This window comes from Dreissena polymorpha, chromosome 1 (genome assembly GCF_020536995.1).
Source record: "Dreissena polymorpha isolate Duluth1 chromosome 1, UMN_Dpol_1.0, whole genome shotgun sequence".
Classification (NCBI taxonomy): domain Eukaryota; kingdom Metazoa; phylum Mollusca; class Bivalvia; order Myida; family Dreissenidae; genus Dreissena; species Dreissena polymorpha.
The window spans coordinates 1590847-1611366 of NC_068355.1; the positions used below are offsets into that span (position 1 = coordinate 1590847).

Here is a 20520-nt window from a genome sequence, read left to right on the forward strand (position 1 = left end):
ATGATTGTGTATATGTTTACAATACACAAATCATAAATAATGATATAAATATACTGATTGAGCTTATAATAATCTGAGAACTATAGCCAGGTCAATTAAGGACTTAAAATACAATTTTGTGTCCTGATTTCATGAAGAAATGACCATGCATGTCCTAGATTTCAAATTCAAGGCCCTGGTGTGACACATTGGTAGCATTACCGTTAAACTGTTACCAGGCTTATGAAATTAGCTTTTATTGAACCATCTAAGGAAATCTAAATCAGGCACTGATTTTTCTTGTTTTAATACAGTCATAGATCAGTTGTGGCCTCTGGGTAATGACCAATTTTTGCTTACTTGTCACACCCTTAAAACTTTCCACACGTCTATAATAGCAAATCTGGATTTAGGCGATCTTCAATGGTACATTTAAACTTTAGCTCTGTTACAAGAGTGCTGGTAAAGTCCAGTCACATATTAAAATCTAGGCCATGTCAAAATCAAAGTGTCAAAAACAAATGAAAGATGCGTTCATTAATTATTGTCCAGTTGTTTACTTCTGCTGTAAGTTTTTATATAATATGACTGATGAACATCATGTGAGAGAAAATTCACATTATCATTGTTAATCAGGTTTAGCAACCTTTTAGATAACAAAGAATGCTAGTTTTCAATGTCGCTTCTGGGGATCAAACCCGTAGGGCTTTTAGGAAGATTCTGAAATTTTCGACCCTCGAGAGGAACAAAACCAAAAATTAAGTCAAATATTGCCGACTCGGTTTTTTTAGTCGGTTCATGAGGAATAATGGAGCTTGATTGGTCATTGTCGGCTCTGGTACTACTTACATGTACCCCGGGTACTCTTAAGTATACTTACATGTACCCTGGGTACTCTAAGTATACTTACATGTATCCCAGGTACAGTAAATAAACGTAATTGTACTCGGTCCATATTAGACTGTACCCGAGTTGTATTCGCGCCCAAAATCCGATGTCGGCGCAACCGATTATCTTAAACACACTTCTCTTAAAACACACTGCATCAACATGCTTTTTGAGTATGTGTTCCGATAATATGGAGGCCATCCTACAAAAAATTGACATAAATGTGTATATATAATTATTACAAAAAAATAGTCGACAACGACTGATTTAAGGTTAAATTTTCCGGGTACATTTTAGTATATTTACCGTACCCGGGATACATGTAAGTATACTTAAGAGTACCCGGGGTACATGTACGTAGTACCCGAGACGACAATGAACAATCGAGCGATACTGGAAGGTGCAACATCTCTCACGCCCCCTAGCATCGCCTTTAGCAGTATTCAATTCTCAACAGGAAAGTGCTGGAGTCATTGATCCCGAGGGACAAGAAAAACAATTGATTAATGTTCGAAATAAATAATTTGATTAATGACAATTCTGTTATTTGAGCCAGGTCACAGGAAAAGCGCAGTCAAATCAGTATCCAATTAAATTATTTGTTATTGTCAGAAAAAACGCTTTTAAGCAAACAGCTTTCAAGCGACTGCTGGCTTATCTAGATCCAAACTGGCCACAATCGCCTTAATGTCTCTTTTACTGTGACACAGTTCATTTAACTTTAAAATGATAAAAAGTACTAACACTAAGAAAGAGTACTAACCAGTAAAGAGTTTGAAATCAATGTTGAATCTCAGGACCGCGTGGTGATCTGCAAATCCCCGATGAAATGTTGATATCGGGTATCATAGTCATTCAATAAGTCGCAAAATGCTCGAATACAATTTATAAAGCACAATGTGACTTATATTGATAACTAAAAATACCAGTTATCAGTAGTATGCCAGTTTTGCCGTGTCAAGCTGTTACGATCCAGAAAGTCCTTCATTCACATCGAGTATATATCCTTCGAATTCCAACTATTGTTGTCATAAGCGGAGATTTAGTGAATAAATAATTCATATATCCTAAATGACAGCTTCTAAATAGCGAAACAAGCCAATGTATGCAGTAAGAAAGTTTTGAATCGAGACTCTCATTAAGGCGGCCATTGTTGAATGTTGAAACACGAACGACAACTCTGCTAGGAGAATGTTATCAATGCTCCTACAAAGTGGCGTATGCAAAAGGGAAGTAACTGAAAAATCGAGTTATCTCAATCGGACTGGCTCGGTCTTTTACATAGGCCGCCATTGTGAGAAATTTTTCTACTGGTTATGAAACCTTGGACGACGCTGTTCCAGCATCGTCAATAAAAACCATATCTCATGGAATATATTATCTTTAAATAGATTATTTTCCCAGATCCAATCCCGAAATTTCCGACTGATGGTTTGACATTCATTTGTTTGGTAATAAAACTGTTAGGAATCAAAATAAAGAGTTTGAAGTTGTTATGTCAATCTAATTTAGTTGTTTTATGTTTAAATATTATATAATATTGCTATTATTAAAAGTTATAAGATTATAGATACTTTTCCCCACTAGAAAGTTAATTGAAGCTTATTCACAGTGTCGTGGGTATAGGTCATATTTCCTAAATAATAAAAAAAAGACCCGGACGTACAAACCTAAATGGAAATCGCATAGTAAGCTAACTTACAATTAACAAATTTTACCATCCTTTTTTTTCAAAAGAGGTCACCCTGAACCTTTTCAGTCATCCGAAGGCATTTTTAAAATCTGACTTCCTAGAGGTTATTAATTGCTAATGTGATTTTTATTTTGTAATCTTCCATAACAGACAACCATGTCTGGCTATAAAACAGATTCACCAATATATATCAACAAGTAAATTTGTTGACTTGGTGTCCTTCGCACAATAAATTGCGTTTCTAGATGGATACAATTTCCAAGCTGCCAACGCAAACCTACTTATACAATAACAATAGATGCTATTAAACGTTGGTGGTATTAAAAGATAGTGTGTAAGAAAGTTTTTATTGCCTCATTCAGCTATCCGTGTATATACTCGACAAGTTTATAAAATGATTTTACGCTATAAGGAATGGCGATAACTGTGCAATAATAAATGCGATGTTGACTTGACCTTGGCATAGGGACATGGGTCTTGCACGTGTTTCGCTGCCTGATAACGATAAACAATAACATCCACGCGTTTTAAAATCCATTTATATATGGAGAATCACAACAAAATAAAGCATATTTTATAGCAAGACATATCCTTAAAAAAGATCTTCGGCGTATATTCTGACTGTGAAATGAAGGTAGAAAATTGAAGTTTATTGTTTTTTAATAAAAAAAACATAGGTTTAAGTAGTGTTATGTTATATTATCAGTCGCACGTACAACGCATGAAATGTTTGTTATGAAGTGAACGTATATTAAACCAGATAATAGTGTTTGAAGATGCGCAGGCATGGTTGGAGCTACGCTGGAATCATAGTGCATAAGACCCATGTTTGCATGACGCGGGTCTTTTACAAAAATCTAATTGCGGATTGTAAATGTGACATCAAACCACGATACTTTGCAACAGAAAATTAATGTCACACTGAGTTATTCATAGCAAACTGGAAAAATTGGTAACCTATTCATGGTTGCATACGTTACACATGTGTGGCTAGATATTCAATGATTTAACTTCAATCAAGGACATTATACTTATCTCGGTAGTTTTGTCTTACAATACAACAAAAACAGCGTTAACCGATAAGTTTGTTTAAGTTAAAATTCGTGTTATTTGAAATATTCAAAGCAATACTGTTTGATCAACATAAGGCATTTATTGAAAGAACATTCCGTCTTCCCCTGACGAATTATTGACCCAGCTTTTACCCTGAAAGTTTTTGGGATGGAATTTACCGGTAACTGGGCCAAAATGTGTCAGCATCTCCCTAATCTAAAAATTGTTACATCCAATACTTCAAAGACGCGGTGATGTTGCCAATGTTCCGGGTGATAATGATCAAAACAGCCAATGAAATACATGAAGTGTATTCATGCGAGTCTGAAGGCATTATGTAAAAGTTCATTTTAGGTGAAATGATGGGTTAAACAGCCATCCCGAAAAATGTGTAACATTTGATCTTAGTGTGTGACCTTGATATTGAATCTAAACCTGACTCTCGCCTGTGATACACAGCAAGATAAAAGAGAACGATTGTAGAAAGTTGTTACAGAATCTCCTTCTTCATTGTGAAGTAAAAGCTTAAATATGAATACATAATCAAATTTGTGAACGTTGACCTCAATGTGTGACCTTGACTTTGCCTCTAGGTCTATGAGTCTTGATTGGACTTAGGCCCTTATAATTTAAAACAACGGTGGTAAGTTTTGTGGATGTGGCTCATATTATATTGGAGATACAGCTCAGTACAAAAACAACCTCTAAAAAAGGTATTTTCAAGTACAACAGGACCATTACTCCGATATTGACAGATGGTTTAATTGTCATTTGACGTGAATCATCTTCTTATCCATATATACACTCATACCAAGTTTCAATAAAATCTGCCTAAGCAGTTTCAATATGTGGCTTAGGTTTTGAAGTATGCTTGAGTAAAAAGGGCCATCATTTATCTGTTATTTGCAAATGGATTGCGATAACATTTTTGAAACAAAACATGTATGATTAAATAAAGGCTGGTGATCAACACATGTTTCTCAACTGGTAGGTTTAAAAAAGTAGAAATCATTGTATGCTGACGTCGTGGGAAAGTTTTATCAGAGGGGTTCCAAAGACAAATAAGTTGAGCTTAAGAGATACTAAACTCTTGACAAAATGCTACCAATTATGGGTTAAGGACACTCAATATGAACTCTAATCTCCTTGTCAAGACTTTGTACCGCACAAGATGATGTTAAAGATAAACATAAACTGGCAATTTAACTTCATTTTATTGCTGTGTCAACTTTGGTTAAGCTCCTATTGGAGACGTAGGCCTACACGATAATACGGGACATATTTCTTGGTTGTTAAAACTTGTTTGCTTTGTTAAGTAATAGGATTATCACTTTGTCCACTGATATGCATATGCATCTTTGTTTTTTAAACATGTTCTTATTTCCAACTAGCAAATTAGTTTTGTGGGGTGGGGGTTGGCAAATATATGTATCCTTGTTTTTCCACTTTCTGTCCTTCCTTCCGTTAGTCCCATTTGTTTGTGCCTTGGGTTACTACAAAATGTTAGCGCTAGAATAATACAAATATTGAAATACAACAAATACAACAACCAGCATTTCAGCTTGCGCAATTTTAGTTTTTGGTTATGATTATTTAAACAACTTATGTTATGACCGTTCTAGAAAACTATTACATTGTTTAACTTGTTTCTTGAAAAAATGTGATGCTATTAGTGGGATAAAACTTCACATATTTACCAGCTTTCCCCCCTCCATATATTACTTCGCTGATTTTCAACACAACTGGTGTAATTGAACACTTTTAGCCCACCTAAACACAAACGGCTCAATGTCAGCTATTGAGATCATCCTTTGTCCGGCCTCGTGAATAGTAAACTTTAAGCTCGTAACCACTCTAGAGGCTACTTTCTTCGGTGTAGCTGTTTAACCGAGCTTTTCACCTTAGATGATCTCTACATAACGCCAGCAGACCCGAATGAATATGCTCCATGCATTCGATTGGTTGATTTGAGCATAATCCTCTGGAACATAAGTAGTATAACCGCGTCTTTTTGGTATAGTATGTAACACTGCTCATATTAAGGAAATGCAGACTACTCTATTGGGTTCTTACGAAACATATCTTACACACATTTTAGCCCAGTTACAATTACGCATTACCGGTAAGTTCCATCCCCAAATCCCCAAGACGTTCAGGGTCAGCGCTGGTTAAGTAAATCGTCAGGGAAGACAGCATGTACTACCAATAAACGCCTTATGTTGATTACACATTATTGTTTTCAAGATATAAAATAACACGAATTTTAGGGAAAGAAGCAACCGCCTAAATAGTATAGTGTCCATGATAGAAGGGAAATCGTTAGATTATCTTCCCACACATGTGTGACGTTAGCGGTCAATCTGTCTGAAAATGTTTCCTTCTAGCCAGAATAGGCTTCTGACATTTGCCAGTTTGCTATAAATAACAAAGCGTGATTTCAATTTTAAATCGGAAAGAATTGTTGTTTGATGTTCCATTTACCAGACGCAATTAGATGTTGAAAGACCTGCGTCATGTGAAAATTGATCTTATGCATTATGCTGCCAGGGTAGCAGAAGCTCAGCCTTCGCATCTGCGCAGTCTTGCAGGATATGAATACTGAGGAGGATACTCAGGAGATACCACGAAACCTTGAATGCTATTGTATAGAGGAAAGCGTAGCCTATGATGGTACTACGCAAGTGCGGAAGGCGTAGCACATGACTAGACCGCGCACGTGCGCATGCTTCGCTTGAGCTACGCTGGTCGCATACGCCACAAGACAAATTTTTGCATGACACGGATGTAACAGTGTTACTTGAATGTGTGGAAAAAACAACTGCGCCTTAATCAAATATAAACAAATCGTATGTTTCAATAAAGAAGAAATAAATTCACAGCAAGCCACGTGAGGACACATATGATGTGAACAACCATACGATATAATGTGGTTTGATATACGTGCACTTCGTAACAAACATTTCATGCGGTTGATATTTGACTATTTAGTGAAAACAACAACAACATTACTTACACCTTGTTTTAAATTAAATAAGTTGAAAAAATACCCACACATGTTCTTCCTTTATTCTAAAGTAGTGATATATGCCGAATATTGAAAAAACCCTCATATATTTCTTGTTCATCCTAACTTGATGAAACTTGGTTGGGATGTGTATCTAGACAATATTTAAGCACAGTTTGAATTTGGATCACGTGCGTCTAATAACAAGGTCACAAGGCCAAGTCTTAGAAAACATTGTTTCCACTCTAGAGGCCACATTTATAACTTAATCTTGGTGAAACTTTGTTCATAACAAATATCTAAGCCATCATTAAATCTAGACCATGTGCGTAAAAAATAGGTCACAAGATAAAATCTCCAAAAGCCACATTTATGACTCAATCATAATGAAACTTGCTAAGAATGTTTATCATCACAAAATCTAGATTGAGTCTGAATCTAAGTCATGAACGTACAACAACATGGTTTGCTTGTTGTTCTTAAAGGCAGTGATGTACACTGGGGCTGTCTTTGTGTCGACCATTCGGGGTTGGATTGAGATAAACCAACTTCCTCTATATCGTTACCCCTGAAATAATTTTATATTACCCAACAAGAGATTCATGAGCCCAAAATGTTAAATATATAGTTGTCACAGACAGGAGCCTGAGCACGTGGCGATCTTTCAGCGGGTAAAAAACGTTTTTCATCTTTCTAAGGGTGAGCATCCTGAATAGGCGAAACAGGGTGTGAGGGGTTTGTTATATGAAGTTTGTGCAACCAATTCCAAAATCTTAATTGGGGAACAGCTCCCCGAATGAAGTTACTGCAATTCTTGTATATGTTCTGCATAATGCACATTAACTATCAATGTCACAGTTAAAAATCATATCTATATGAATGTATAACATGAATAGACACATGAAGGTCATTCTGCAGTAAAAGTGCGGGAAGAATCGGCCAATTTGTTAAAGAGGTTTTGTGTATACACATGCTTGGGCTAAATGCATTCTATTGGTGGAATATCAGACAAATAGAGTAATAATAATTCCATAACTGCTGGCAGCTAAGTTATTTATTTAAAGTAAGCTATACATGAACTTAACTCACCTGTAAAAGTTTGAGATAAATCCGGATAGAAGCTAACGAGGAGTTGAGTACACAATGTATTGGGCTTATGGACGACGTTCATTTTTAAAGCAGTGCTTTTAAGTGTATGCAATTTTGCATATAAATAACAAGAGGGCCTAAAGCCCTAAGTTGCTTATGTCAGAGAAGTAGAAACTTACCTGTAATGTGCAGACTTTATGATGTTTCTGTACTTACTGTGTTTTTAATCTAGGTTTATTACTCTGACACAGACTTAATACTTAACTACAGTCGTTACTATATCACATAAAAATAATGAGAAACCGCTAGGATTGGGCCGATTTGTACCACAGCGCCATGACTTTTGATAAATTAGCAGAGGACAATCATATAATGTCACACACAATATGTTAAAACAGCTGCAAAACGGTTGGTAGTTATAGAATTAAAAAATATATTTGGTAATTGTTCACCTCAAGGGCATAATTTGAACAAACTCGAACAAATTTTATAGATATTTAATCATCAAGTCTATACTTATCAGTGGCCAGTTTTAAACCAAAAGGGCATGAAAGTTTGCAGAGGATCACTATTGAAAGTTACATGCCAAATAAATAAAAAAAACTCTAGACAATTCGGTTTAAGAGATAATTTTTGAAATTTTCACTAAAAAATGTAAACAAACCTAGTGTATACTAGGGCTGGGCAAATTGTTATCCAGGGGCATGCTTTGAACAAATTTGGTTGATGACCATGCAATGTGAAATACCAAGTATCAAACCTATAACCCCCGTGGTGTCGTAGATTTTGCAAGTTATTTACTTAACAAGTGTATATTAATAACCTGGGTGTGACCAATTTTGACCTCAGGGGCAGATATGAACAGAGTTGGTAGAGGATTAATAGATGAAATCACACAACAAATATTAAACACCTTACACTTGTATCTTAAGAGATACATATTTATAATTATACGAATTTCAAAATAACCTCATAGAATAATGTTATTTTATATATAGTAAAAACTTTCTTAACAACCACCTCGTTACTACGACCAACTCGCTAAGAGGACCAACATTTTTCAGTCCCGATTTTTTTCTTCTATATTTCTATGATCGTTACACTTACTTCTCCAACCAATCCGTAAATCCGCTATTCCGACACCTTAAATCAGTGCCGATCAACGAAATTGCTCCAGATTGACACTCGCCAAACGACCTGTAATTTTTACACCTTACTTCATTAGGTGTTGTGATTCAATCGAGTTTGTGTACGAAGTCATTTTGACCCAACTAGCCACGATTCACAACAGCAGTTTTTGCATACATAAATGGTGACGTCAATACGTTATTTTCGCCTCTATACTAAGACGCATCACATTGCCCTGGTTTGGGGGATTATGCTTCCGCCAAAGTAGTTCTGCGTAGGAATGAAAATGTAAATAATGAAAGAAAAATCGTTTTTTATTGTGTGTTTAAAACGGAATGATGTCGAAAGAAATGTTATTTAATTATGTTTAACTGTGATTTTGAATCTCTATTAAGACTGATAGCGATTATCAGAAGCACGATTACATGACCTGCTTTCGCTTTCACTTTTCACTCGTTAAAGAAGCGCTACCCATAATTCTTTTCGCGTTAGCACACAGATCAGTTAGACCGGTGTGTACACAATGCAGTTTTTGGCATCTATTGCAACGCCGATGTTAGATCTTGGGCTCTTGTTTTTCCTTTTAACCCATGATTCTTGATTGACAATAAGCTATTATTATCAAGTCTTGATGTTACTCCTTTACTTTTGGTTATTGTTTGGTACACACTTTAAAGATTAAATAAGGCGAATAATTTAACAGATATAATTGAGTAATATTATTTTGTTCCTGATGGATCTGAAAACCAACCTGTATGCCATCATTACAAATGGAGTTGTGTTTGAAATAAAAGATTTATTTAATCAAGACGAGAGGTGGAAAATCTCAAAGACAATTTGGCGATTTTTTTCGGCATTAGAAAGACGCAGGTGTGTTAATTTTTATTTTTTGTTCCGTCCCACCAAAACGTTTATTGCCCCACTCCGTTATGTCATTTAATAGTTTGACATGTATCCACTTTATTAGATTTTAATGCAGCTGATAACCTACAAAATTGTATTAGCCATAGACAAAACTGCGCTAATAATAAAACATGCCTGTTATGATCAACTCATTTTTTAAGATATGTTTTTAAATGTTCTTATTTTTCCTTTGTATGTTTAAGCCATTTTAAAAAGTAAAGCTTAATTTATAGACGACTATGAACAAAATCAAGGCAACGATAGGGAAAAGCGGTGTACCAGATCACCGGTTCACAACATGATTATCTCACGTGGGAATGGTATAAGACAGCCAGTGCATAGAATATACCACTCTCCGGTATCATGCTTCAAGAAAAAGTATTTTTGTATGCTTCAGAACTGTGGTTAACAGACTTGACGTCGTGTTAAAAAAGCCTGACATACTATCTGTGTACAATGTTTAAATTGATTACTGTTATATAGCATGCAAAACGTTTTTGTACTATATGTCCATCGAATTCATGAAAACTCAGAATTAAGACTACATGGCTATTGAGACCACTTTAGAAAAATCCCACAGGTTGTTTTTATATCAAAGTTCTATTGTATCATGTACCATATTGATAAAAAGCCAAATGCAACAAGGTATGTGTTTGTCAGAAACACTATGTCCCCTACTGCGCCGCTTTGAAGCTATATATTTGACCTTTGACCTTGAAGGATGACCTTGACCTTTCACCACTTAAAATGTGCAGCTCCATGAGATACACATGCATGCCAAATATGAAGTTGCTATCTTCAATATTGCAAAAGTTCTGGCAAAATGTTAAAGTTGCAGCAAACAAACCAACCAACCAACAGACAGGGCAAAAACAATATGTTCCCCACTATAGTTAGGTAAATAACGTTTTTTTTAGATTATCAAACTAGGCTTATGCATACATTAATATGCATGGATGACCTGACAAGTTATATCGCAAACCAAAATATCCCGGATCTGTTGTGGACTTTGTTTAATATTTGATCCCTGAACCTAAATTTAAACTTTGCTAAGATAGTGTCAATATTTACACTGTTAACATACTATAATTGATATAATTCAGTCCATGTTTTTTCTTTTAAAATAAGTTAACAATTTATAGTTCATTATGTAATCTGGTTAACAAGCTTCATCTTTTTAATATATTGTATTGGAAGATTGTTGAAATGCTAATGGTGAAAGATAAATATATATTATGTGGGTGAGAATTGTGAAAAAGCAATATGTATATAAATTGTAGAAATATGATTGTTTGCTCCTTTACAAAATAAAGCAAACGTAATGTAATAAACTGTTTTATTGTATTGGCATTAAACAAATTATGCATTTAAGCCATGTGCGCTCAGTTATCTTGGTGATTTTTGCAAATTTCATGGAAGTCCTTGAAGGTGTTTCGAATTACCAAATCATTAAGTGTTTGTTTATCAAGTCGACATTAAATAGCTTTTGTAAATATGCTTAAACCTGAACAAAAAGACACTTATTTGAAAACATTTAGATAGTCGCTGATACGGGGTTTGATAAACAAGAGCTATCGCAAGACAGCGCCCTTGAGTATTCTTCCACCTTGATAGTATAATGCACTCTTGCTGTGATTGGCAGATATAACTACCCAAAAAGTCACACTTTAAATTGAATAGTAGTATGATAGATGCACTCTTGCTGTGAATGACTGATATAATAACCAAAAACGTCAAACTTGAATTGAATAGTAGTGAGATAGTTTCTGTTAAGTTGGAAATGTATAAATTAAACCAGAAAAATTACCTTCTCAAGAAATTTGATTTTTCGGTTTGTTTATTAACATTTAAATAACTTATTACCCTACATCTGAATGTAAGCTATCTACTCACACAATAACTGCAAATATCCCATTAGAACTCTAGTTTTTAAGAAGAATCGATTTATATATATATTTAAATTTTGAAACCAGAGATGAAATGGTTTTAGTTATTTTTCATGTAATGAAGTATAGATATATATCAGTTTTTATGATAAATATGGTTACCCATGGGGCGTCGCCAGTTTTAACCACACGGCTTGATTTGGATAACCTATCGATATTACCCATATATGATATTACTCACAAAAACATTTCATCTCTGAGCCTCATGATTTCAGAGAAGATTTTTAAAAGATATTTATTATATAACGTAGTGTACATGTATATATATCATTGAGCCCCATTACATGATTTAAACAATCGTTGTAGAGGACGAAAAGACAATCTTAAAAACCAATATGAAGCCCTTTATACTTGCGGCTCCAGAGAGGAGAATCTCTTATGTTTTTACTATTATTCTTTATCAATTATGTGACCCGTTTGGCGTGGCAAAATTGACCCCAGGTAAATGATTTAAACATTCGTTGTAGAGGACCACTAGACAATGTTACATACCAAATATTACACCTCTGGGCATTGCGGTTTAAAAAATAAAGATCTTCACTTTTAAAACCCATATTTATCTCTGATGACCTACATATGTAGCGGATTGGAAGGATTAAACAACTTTGAAAAACGGTTTTCTCAGGATAATTCTTATGAGATTTCGTTACAATCCACCAAGCAGTTTAGGGTTTCATACTCATGTATCAATAATGCAGAAATGACAGTACACAACGCAGTAACAAACTGCACTATCTTGATTTGTAAATTACCCTGTCCAACCTATTGATATTAAGAATACTCATAATAATGCAGTCAATATGTTACCATACTAAAGTTCACACAAAAAGGCCCACCATATTAAAACATAATTTTGATCGCACAATGCATAAACTATTATCTTATTATAGAAAATGATTTGCATCGATTATTTTACCATGTTTTGTGAAACTTATTTAGAAAAAATCCCCTTAAGGACCATTTTAAGTGACAACATATTAGAGGGACATTCACAAATAAAATGTCATCATCGACATGTTGTGCTCAGGTGAGCTAAGCAGTTGATGACTACTTTACATCGTCGTTATCTTGTATGAAGAAACCTGATTGGCAGAAAAAAGCACAGGATCTAAGCTGTATAAAGAAGGACATTTTGAATGCCATAGCATTTAAAAAAGCGGAGCATAAACACCTCTGACTTCAGGAAAATACCACTTGGAAGTTAGACAAGGACACTCGCATACATGTAAGCTGTTTTTATTTTCCATTAAATATTTAACATATACTATATTCCGCTTGATTTTATGCACTACATGTACACCACTACAAGTGGTTTATATATATAATAATATTTAATTGAATAAGTAAAAGCACAATCTTTATAGAAATTCAGTTATTGAAAATTAGTAGTTTTAAAATCAAACAGTGATTATGTTACTCTTTGCTTGCCATAGATGAAAGTACGACGATGATCTGCAGTTGACAAAAACATTGTTTTCATTAAACTAAGTCACTTTGCCCACTTTATGACAAAAAGCAATATAAGATTCAATTACAAAACCATTTTCACCCTATTCACTTATTTTTCAAAAAATATAAAATAATTTGATATGGTTTCAAAAGATATAACCACACTATTTTACAAATGATTGGTGGTGTAAGAGAAAAATACAGAATTCGATAGGAAGTGTTTAAAGATATATTTTACAAAGAATGGTGCTAGCAAAATAATGTGAAAATATCATCAGTGAAATCAATGAGATCAAGACAATTGTGCTAACATATGCCCCAGGTAATTTGCTTTACCATTTTTATTGCAATATGAATCTTTAAATTTAAATACAGAGTAAGATGGCTACAGATACAATAAATGCTTCTGTAAAATATAAAATTTATAAAATAATTGTTCTGAAGATTAGTTTTGTACCAAAAATTTTCTTTTTGAATTTATATCATTTGTTAAATTTGAGTAATTCACATATTTTAATGTCTGTTCAAACTGTGACCACAAAAACTAAATTATTATTCGCCAGTCAATTGAAGCTCTTAATTGGCACCTTATTGACAAACAACAGTTTGTGCCGTTTATTAGAGTGTGTATATTGCATTGTGCAATTTGAGTAATTCACACATTTTAATGACTGTCCATACTGTGATCACAGAATCGTAATTATTATATTCTCCAGTCAATTGAAGCCGTTAATTGGCACCCCAATAACAAACAACAGTTCGGGGACTTTTTAGAACAGAACAGAACAGAACAGAACTTTTATTTTCACCCAAGTATATAACATATACAATAAGGGCAATATAACAAAGTACAATTTTTATAACAATATTTTGACTTCCGATAATTTAGCAACAACAGCACATATTATCCAGCGAGGGTGGGGGTATTCAGAATGAGCATATATAAAGATATTGACTACGAGAATGTGGGAAAAGTTAATCAATTACAAAAAACACCAAATTATCATACATAGTGAGCAATGCATGAGAATGAAATAACGGTTCGTAATTGTGTAGCCTAATTTGTCGAGGATTCTAATATTATTAGTGATCTTTAACCTTAATTATGCGGGGTTGTCTTGTTCACACGTCACTTAACTTGCACGCGCTGTTACCGATAGCAGTTTTCAGGAAAGTAAAATGTTTATTTAAAAAGTGCAGGTTAAAGCAGTGCGTTTAAGGCGATAATGCAACTTGCAGTTGGTAGCTTTAATTTCTATATTCGGGATAGTTGCAGACATGTTTTTTCGTGATTTATTCGCTCGACTGCATCCGCACAATGAAATTTGCCAATGGGCGAATGGATAATGTCGGAGCAACCCGAGGCCATGATAGCTGTACTTCTCAAGGACACTACCGTTAGGATTAAGCAAATTGTGTGTACTGCATGCAAAAGGAATGAGCAAGGCCTAAGCGGTATCAAGAGGTGATTTTTGTCAACTTACTATTATAATGGTGGTATGAGTCGGCTTATTTAAAACAAAACGATAATTCGTGAATCGAGACGGTACACAAATATGAAAATCACTAGCAAAATGAATTGTTATAAGTTATAAACTGATATTATTATTATTGCAATATATTCTATGATTTTTTTTTTTTTTTTTTTTTTTAGCTTGTTTTCCGAGAAAGTATTTGTTTAAGAAGCCAGGGTCATGAAAAGCAAATAAATATATGTACAGATTTTTAACATATTAGAATGATGCAAAAGTAGACGTAGTCATGATATATAAATTATCAGTTAGCGAGTGAAATAAAGAATATAACAAATTTATGTACATTTCTCACATTGATACACATTTTAAGTATTAACAAGTAATTAAATAATCATAAACGTTCCTCATGCTTAACATTTAATGTTTTTAACGGTAAAGTATAGATGTACATAGGACTGAAAATGTGTCATGTAAATTGAATTTATGGAATTTATTTAATTTCAAGTAGGTAACTACAGTCAACTTTCTATTATACTGGTGGTATAAGTCGGCTATTTAAAACAAAACACAAATTTGTAGATAGAAATGGTACAGAATTATAAAAATCACTAGCAAAAGGAAAGTGTAATAAGTTATAAACTGATTATTATTATTGCAATTTATTCTATAAATTTTTGGCCGGTTTTCCGAGGAAGTATTTGTTTAAGAAGCCATGATCATGAAAAGCAAATAAATATATGTACAAATTTTTAACATATCAAAATGATGCAAAAGTACACATAGTCATGATATATAACATTATTAGAAAAACACAACCAAATTAATATAATACAATCATCAATTAGCGAATGAAATTAAGAATATAGCAAATTTATGTACATTTCTCACACTGATACACATATTAAGTATTAACAAGTAATTAAATATAACTTATAAGCATAAATGTTCCTCATGATATATAACATTATTAGAAAAACCCAACCGAATTAATATAATACAATCATCAACTAGCGAATGAAATTAAGAATATAGCAAATTTATGTACATTTCTCACACTGATACACATATTAAGTATTAACAAGTAATTAAATATAACTTATAAGCATAAATGTTCCTCATGCTTAACAATTAATGTTTATAACGGTAAAGCATACATGTACATAAGACTGAGAATGTGGCATGTAAATTGAATTTATTCAATTTCAAGTAGGTAACCACAGATTATACAGTAGTAAACGGATGTAAGAAAAAAGTAGACTCTTTGAAGAAGCAGTAATGTAGTTATTATCATTAAAGGGAGACTATTTAGACAATAATGTGCCCTAATTAATAATAAAAAGGATGGCTATACAGGTTTTGAAATGAAATTCATTTCCAAGTACATAATAACGCATTAGATCGAGACTTAACAAAAACTAACAATCAATTAGTGCACTGTAGTAGAACATATACTATAATTTGGTGGTCTGGTGGCATTTGTATTTATAAACAAATGTGTACTTGTATTGAATCTTTGTTAGCGTTTAAATTTACTGAATATAAAGCGTATAAATTTGCTTGTATTTTTAAGTAAAGGTAAGGATTCTGATGATAAGAATGAGCTAAGGGAAGCATTATGTGTGTCATTACCTAAAGTGTGTATATTGCATTGCGCGATCAACGCTGATACGGGCCGCGTAATCAGTTTGACACGAAGAACGTCACATCAAACATGTAAATCCCAAGTGATTTTGGGTGACAGTTAGTAAGCGGCTCGCAGGTCATTACATATTAAGGCAATTACGTTTGAAAAAAAATTGCGAATATGCGAATATCAATTCTGTTATTCGAATACTGACCATTCAATCGACTATTCGAATAGTTTTGTCATCCCTGATAAAAATGGTCATAAAATCGTTAACGAATTTGATACTTTGGAGGTTGGTCTTTAAGTGATTTGATAAATTTCAAAGCAAAGCAATTTGAGTGCTTATAATAGCATGTCTTGTGATACAGGCTTATCTTGATTGTCAGTTGATTTCGAATTTAAAAGGACAAAGAACTCTAGTAAGTTTTCAGATTTTTATCCGCATTAAAATGAATAGAAAAAAACATACCACTTCAATAAGATAATTTTGTTGATGATGTCCTATTCTGAAATCTACAAAAAAATCCCCTTTGGGGCGTGACGTTTTAACCACGCCTTAATTCATTCAGTAAAAACAATTGGTTTGATATTGATACTCTTTACGCCATTTTTGACGATGCTGCTTAAGTTATCATTACATGAACAAATTCTTCACAATGGCAACCTATGTAAAAGACCGAACCAGTCCGATTGTGTTAGCTAAATTTTCTCAATCGGCATACCTCGATGATTATGATTGATAAAGGTTAAGGCAGCTTGGTTCCCGTTATCTTTCAAATTTATCGAGAGGTTCGGGACAGGAACCAGACACGAAACTGCCAGGTGGCACTTTAAACGCTGTGACGCTGGGAAAACCCCAAATGTAGTTATTTTTAGGTTTGATCAAGAATGTAACCCGCCTCCCAATTTCGCTGAATGGGTCAAGTTCCCCACGGGTACTACTTCCCCGTACCCCAAAATTTTTGTTCGTACCTAAAATTGTTCGTACCCAATTTTTTCGTACCAAAGTTTCTTTTCGTACCTATTTTTTTTTCGTACCCACATTTTGTTTGGCATGATTTTTTCGTACCCATTTTGTTTTCCGTACCCACATACACAATTGTGGTGATGTAGATAAACTTAAATTGATGCTTTTATATCCATCATCGTCAAAAGCATCGTCACACCAGTACTGTCAGTACTTTGATATATTAAATGCCATTTTAATCAACTATATTGTGTTTGTTCTTTTCTACATGTCATAAAAGTCCTTCTGCACTTTTACCTTTTCATTACCACTTAGGACATTACATTAAATACTTTTTTATGCTAACTAAATTGTTGTTTATGTCATAATACACCTACAATTAGTATTGAATTTACATTTACAACATGCAATCAGATTTTTAAAGATCCGCGTCATGCGAAAATGGGCTAATGCATATGCTGCCTAGGAACCTCCAGTCAAGGCTGCGCATTCGCAGGATATGCATACTTAGGGGGATACAACTTGAGCTACGCTGGCAGCATATGCCATAAGACCATTTTTCGCATGACGCGGATGCAAGAGTGTTATTTGAATGCGTTGAAAGAAAACTGCGTCTTAATCAAGCATAAAATGTTTCATGACAAGAAAAAAAGCGTGGAGACACATATGATGTGATCAAACTTTGTAACATTTGTATCTTCGAACACTATAATGGGGTTTTATTTACGTGCACTCCATGACAAACATGTCATGCAGTGGATATGCAACTTTTAAGTAACAAAAGGACACCACAATACTTAAACCTTTGTTTTTAATTTACTTATTTATAAAGGAACTTTTTAAGCTTTATTTCGAAGTCCGGATATGAGTTGGATATCTTTTTTTTAAAGATATGTTTTTACGTTAACTAAGTAATATAAATGATCTTCTTTCAGAATGTTTTGTAAACATTGTGGGGTAAACATTGATGATGACGCCAATTTCTGCCCAAAGTGTGGCAAAGGCACCAGTTTCGGAAACGGTACCGGTAAGTGAAGAAAAACTGTATTACATATTTGAAATCAGAATTAGTTATCAAACTTTGATATTTGTTGGTTTGTTCACATAAAACTTGGCATTTCTTATTTTAATGCATGCTTGATTCATATTCCATCCCCACACATTTTTCCTGTTGCCATATATTTGCAGAATACAAACAAGGAATTTGTATTGGTAGCAATGATTTGCCAGATATTTGCAGATTATATTTTTCCCCAAAATACCTGCACAGAATTTCAACACTTGGCTTCTACAGTATAAAGTGGATTGCAAGCAAAACTTAAAATTAAAGTAACTTTAGGTGTGCATCCTAAAAGTGCAAAGAATGGCTCACTATCACTTTCATTAAAAAAGACACGCAAGGTGTTTGCAAAGGATATACTCGGCCTTATCTTAAATGGAAAATCGTAACAAACTTTAAACTAGATCACAAACAGTGTTAAAATACATCGTTTCTAATAGATGAATTAAAAACAGTCCGTTGGGAAAATTGGAAGGTTAACAGTTTTTGTTCATTTAATAGGTCCTTGATATTTACGAAAATTTAATTTTTGGTCAGTACCAAATTATTGAAGATTGGAATAAAGTGTTGATATTATATCAATTCAATAAATGCTTCTAATTAAAACAATCATAATGACATGCATTTAAATAATAAGGAACAACAACAATTTTTATGACAACAAATGCTTGTAAAGGTATTCAGTAATTTCATTTTTTGACTGTAACAATTGAAACAAAAGTGCAAAATGCCCTTGTGTACCCACCTGAAACACAGCAAAAATCAGATCTGCTTTAGAAATGTTTGTGTATATCAAAATTGACTTCTGAACAAACGTTTTTCACCCCTTGTGCACTGAAGAAGGCTTATGGTTGGTTAAGCATTTTGAAAAAACATTAACCAATGTCATGTCATACCGGGAAAGCTGTATCACCTCATGGCATTTTAACCCCAAGGTATTTTATCGGGTATTTTATCCACCCCTGGTTGAATTCTCACAAGATATAAATGGTAATATAAAAACAAAAATTGAAAACAACGTGCAAGTTGTTTGTATAAAAAGTGATATCTTGCTTGTTCACAACGTTTTAGTAAAGTCACACAATAAAAAACGCACCGCCCTCTGTCAGTAATGTATTAAACAGAATTGGCCCCCATTTTCAAAATGGACATAGATTTTAGTACAACAAAAAAATCTCGTTGTCAAATTTCATGATGATTGTGCAAACAATCTAACATCTACAGTTTTACACCGGTATTTGGTGTAATACTTGCCAAGTTTTTACCCCTTATGACTGAGTACAGAACTTAGCCAGATAAATCATTTAGATACAATTGCATATAAATTGTTACGACCAATATATTTTCAAGAAGATGCGCCAATAATATGGCCTTTAGAATGTTCACAATGTAAAATATTAAAAACGGACATGCCCCAGAATTGAACAATTATAACACAAAGGCTTCTTATGCTGAGATAAAACTATTTATATTTGTAACAAACTAATATTATCTTCGTTACATTGATACAATCTTGTATTTACAATGAAGCGAATTTCATGGTGTGGCTCAAGGTCAATTTGTAAATTAGATTTGCCCTATACTCGTTAATCCCCTATGCGTGCATGTCATTTATTAATTACACCTAATGCTTATTGGCTGAAAATTCCCTGTTTAATTTACACAGTTTACCATGTATATTACCTACATATGGGTAAATAGCTATTCACTTTTTGTATTACTTTGGCCAGTACATGCCAGACGGCCGGAGATTTAGAATTCACAATTTCTTGTTTTAGCGAGACTTGTTAGAGTATTGAATACATGTATTTGTAATTCAAAAGTATATTGTTCATAAGATTATTTTTAGGTCTTGAACCGAGTTCATGTGAAAAAGCAAAAGAAAATTAAATGATGAGTTTTTCGAGTTGCACGCACCCTTATTTCATTGATCTACACTTGACATCTTTACATGATTTTATGTATTACAGACAAAATAAAGATGTATGTACATATTTTTTGTGTAGTTGTTTAACCCAGCTTGACACCTGAGTTGACTTAAATCAACAGCCAATTCAATTTTAAAGAAATTTCCCACCAATTGGCCCGAATGAATAGCCGGGAATTTTCGCATGTGCAAAAATACCTAACTAAGCAAAATAGGAACTGTCATATTTAAATAAATCATGAATAATAATAACCATAATTTTTCTTACATACATGATAATACATTCTTTGCATATACCAAAAGATATTTTAATTCAAAAATGCCTTTAAACA

The 20520-nt window shown here is 33.6% G+C and overlaps 1 protein-coding gene and 1 long non-coding RNA gene across 13 annotated transcripts in view; one reads left to right on the forward strand and one right to left on the reverse strand.

The window, feature by feature from the left end:
* Positions 1-4808: 4808 nt before the first annotated feature.
* On the reverse strand, positions 4809-5422 carry LOC127868660 (uncharacterized). Its single transcript, XR_008044218.1, has 2 exons — positions 5311-5422; positions 4809-5106 (listed from the first exon to the last, which is right to left on the reverse strand). It is a non-coding gene; the product is annotated as an uncharacterized LOC127868660 (long non-coding RNA).
* A 7343-nt stretch (positions 5423-12765) lies between these two features.
* LOC127868354 (GTPase IMAP family member 8-like) overlaps positions 12766-20520 on the forward strand; it is an 86659-nt gene continuing 78904 nt past the window's right edge. For 11 of the 12 annotated variants that reach the window (XM_052410061.1, XM_052410070.1, XM_052410113.1 and 8 more), the window contains exons 1-2: positions 14282-14597; positions 18137-18228. In XM_052410061.1, the coding sequence (XP_052266021.1) occupies positions 14464-14597; positions 18137-18228 (226 nt within the window). In that variant the 5' untranslated portion in view covers positions 14282-14463. Of the gene's footprint in view, positions 12909-14281; positions 14598-18136; positions 18229-20520 lie in introns of those variants that run through there. The other variant, XM_052410096.1, reaches the window with a different exon arrangement.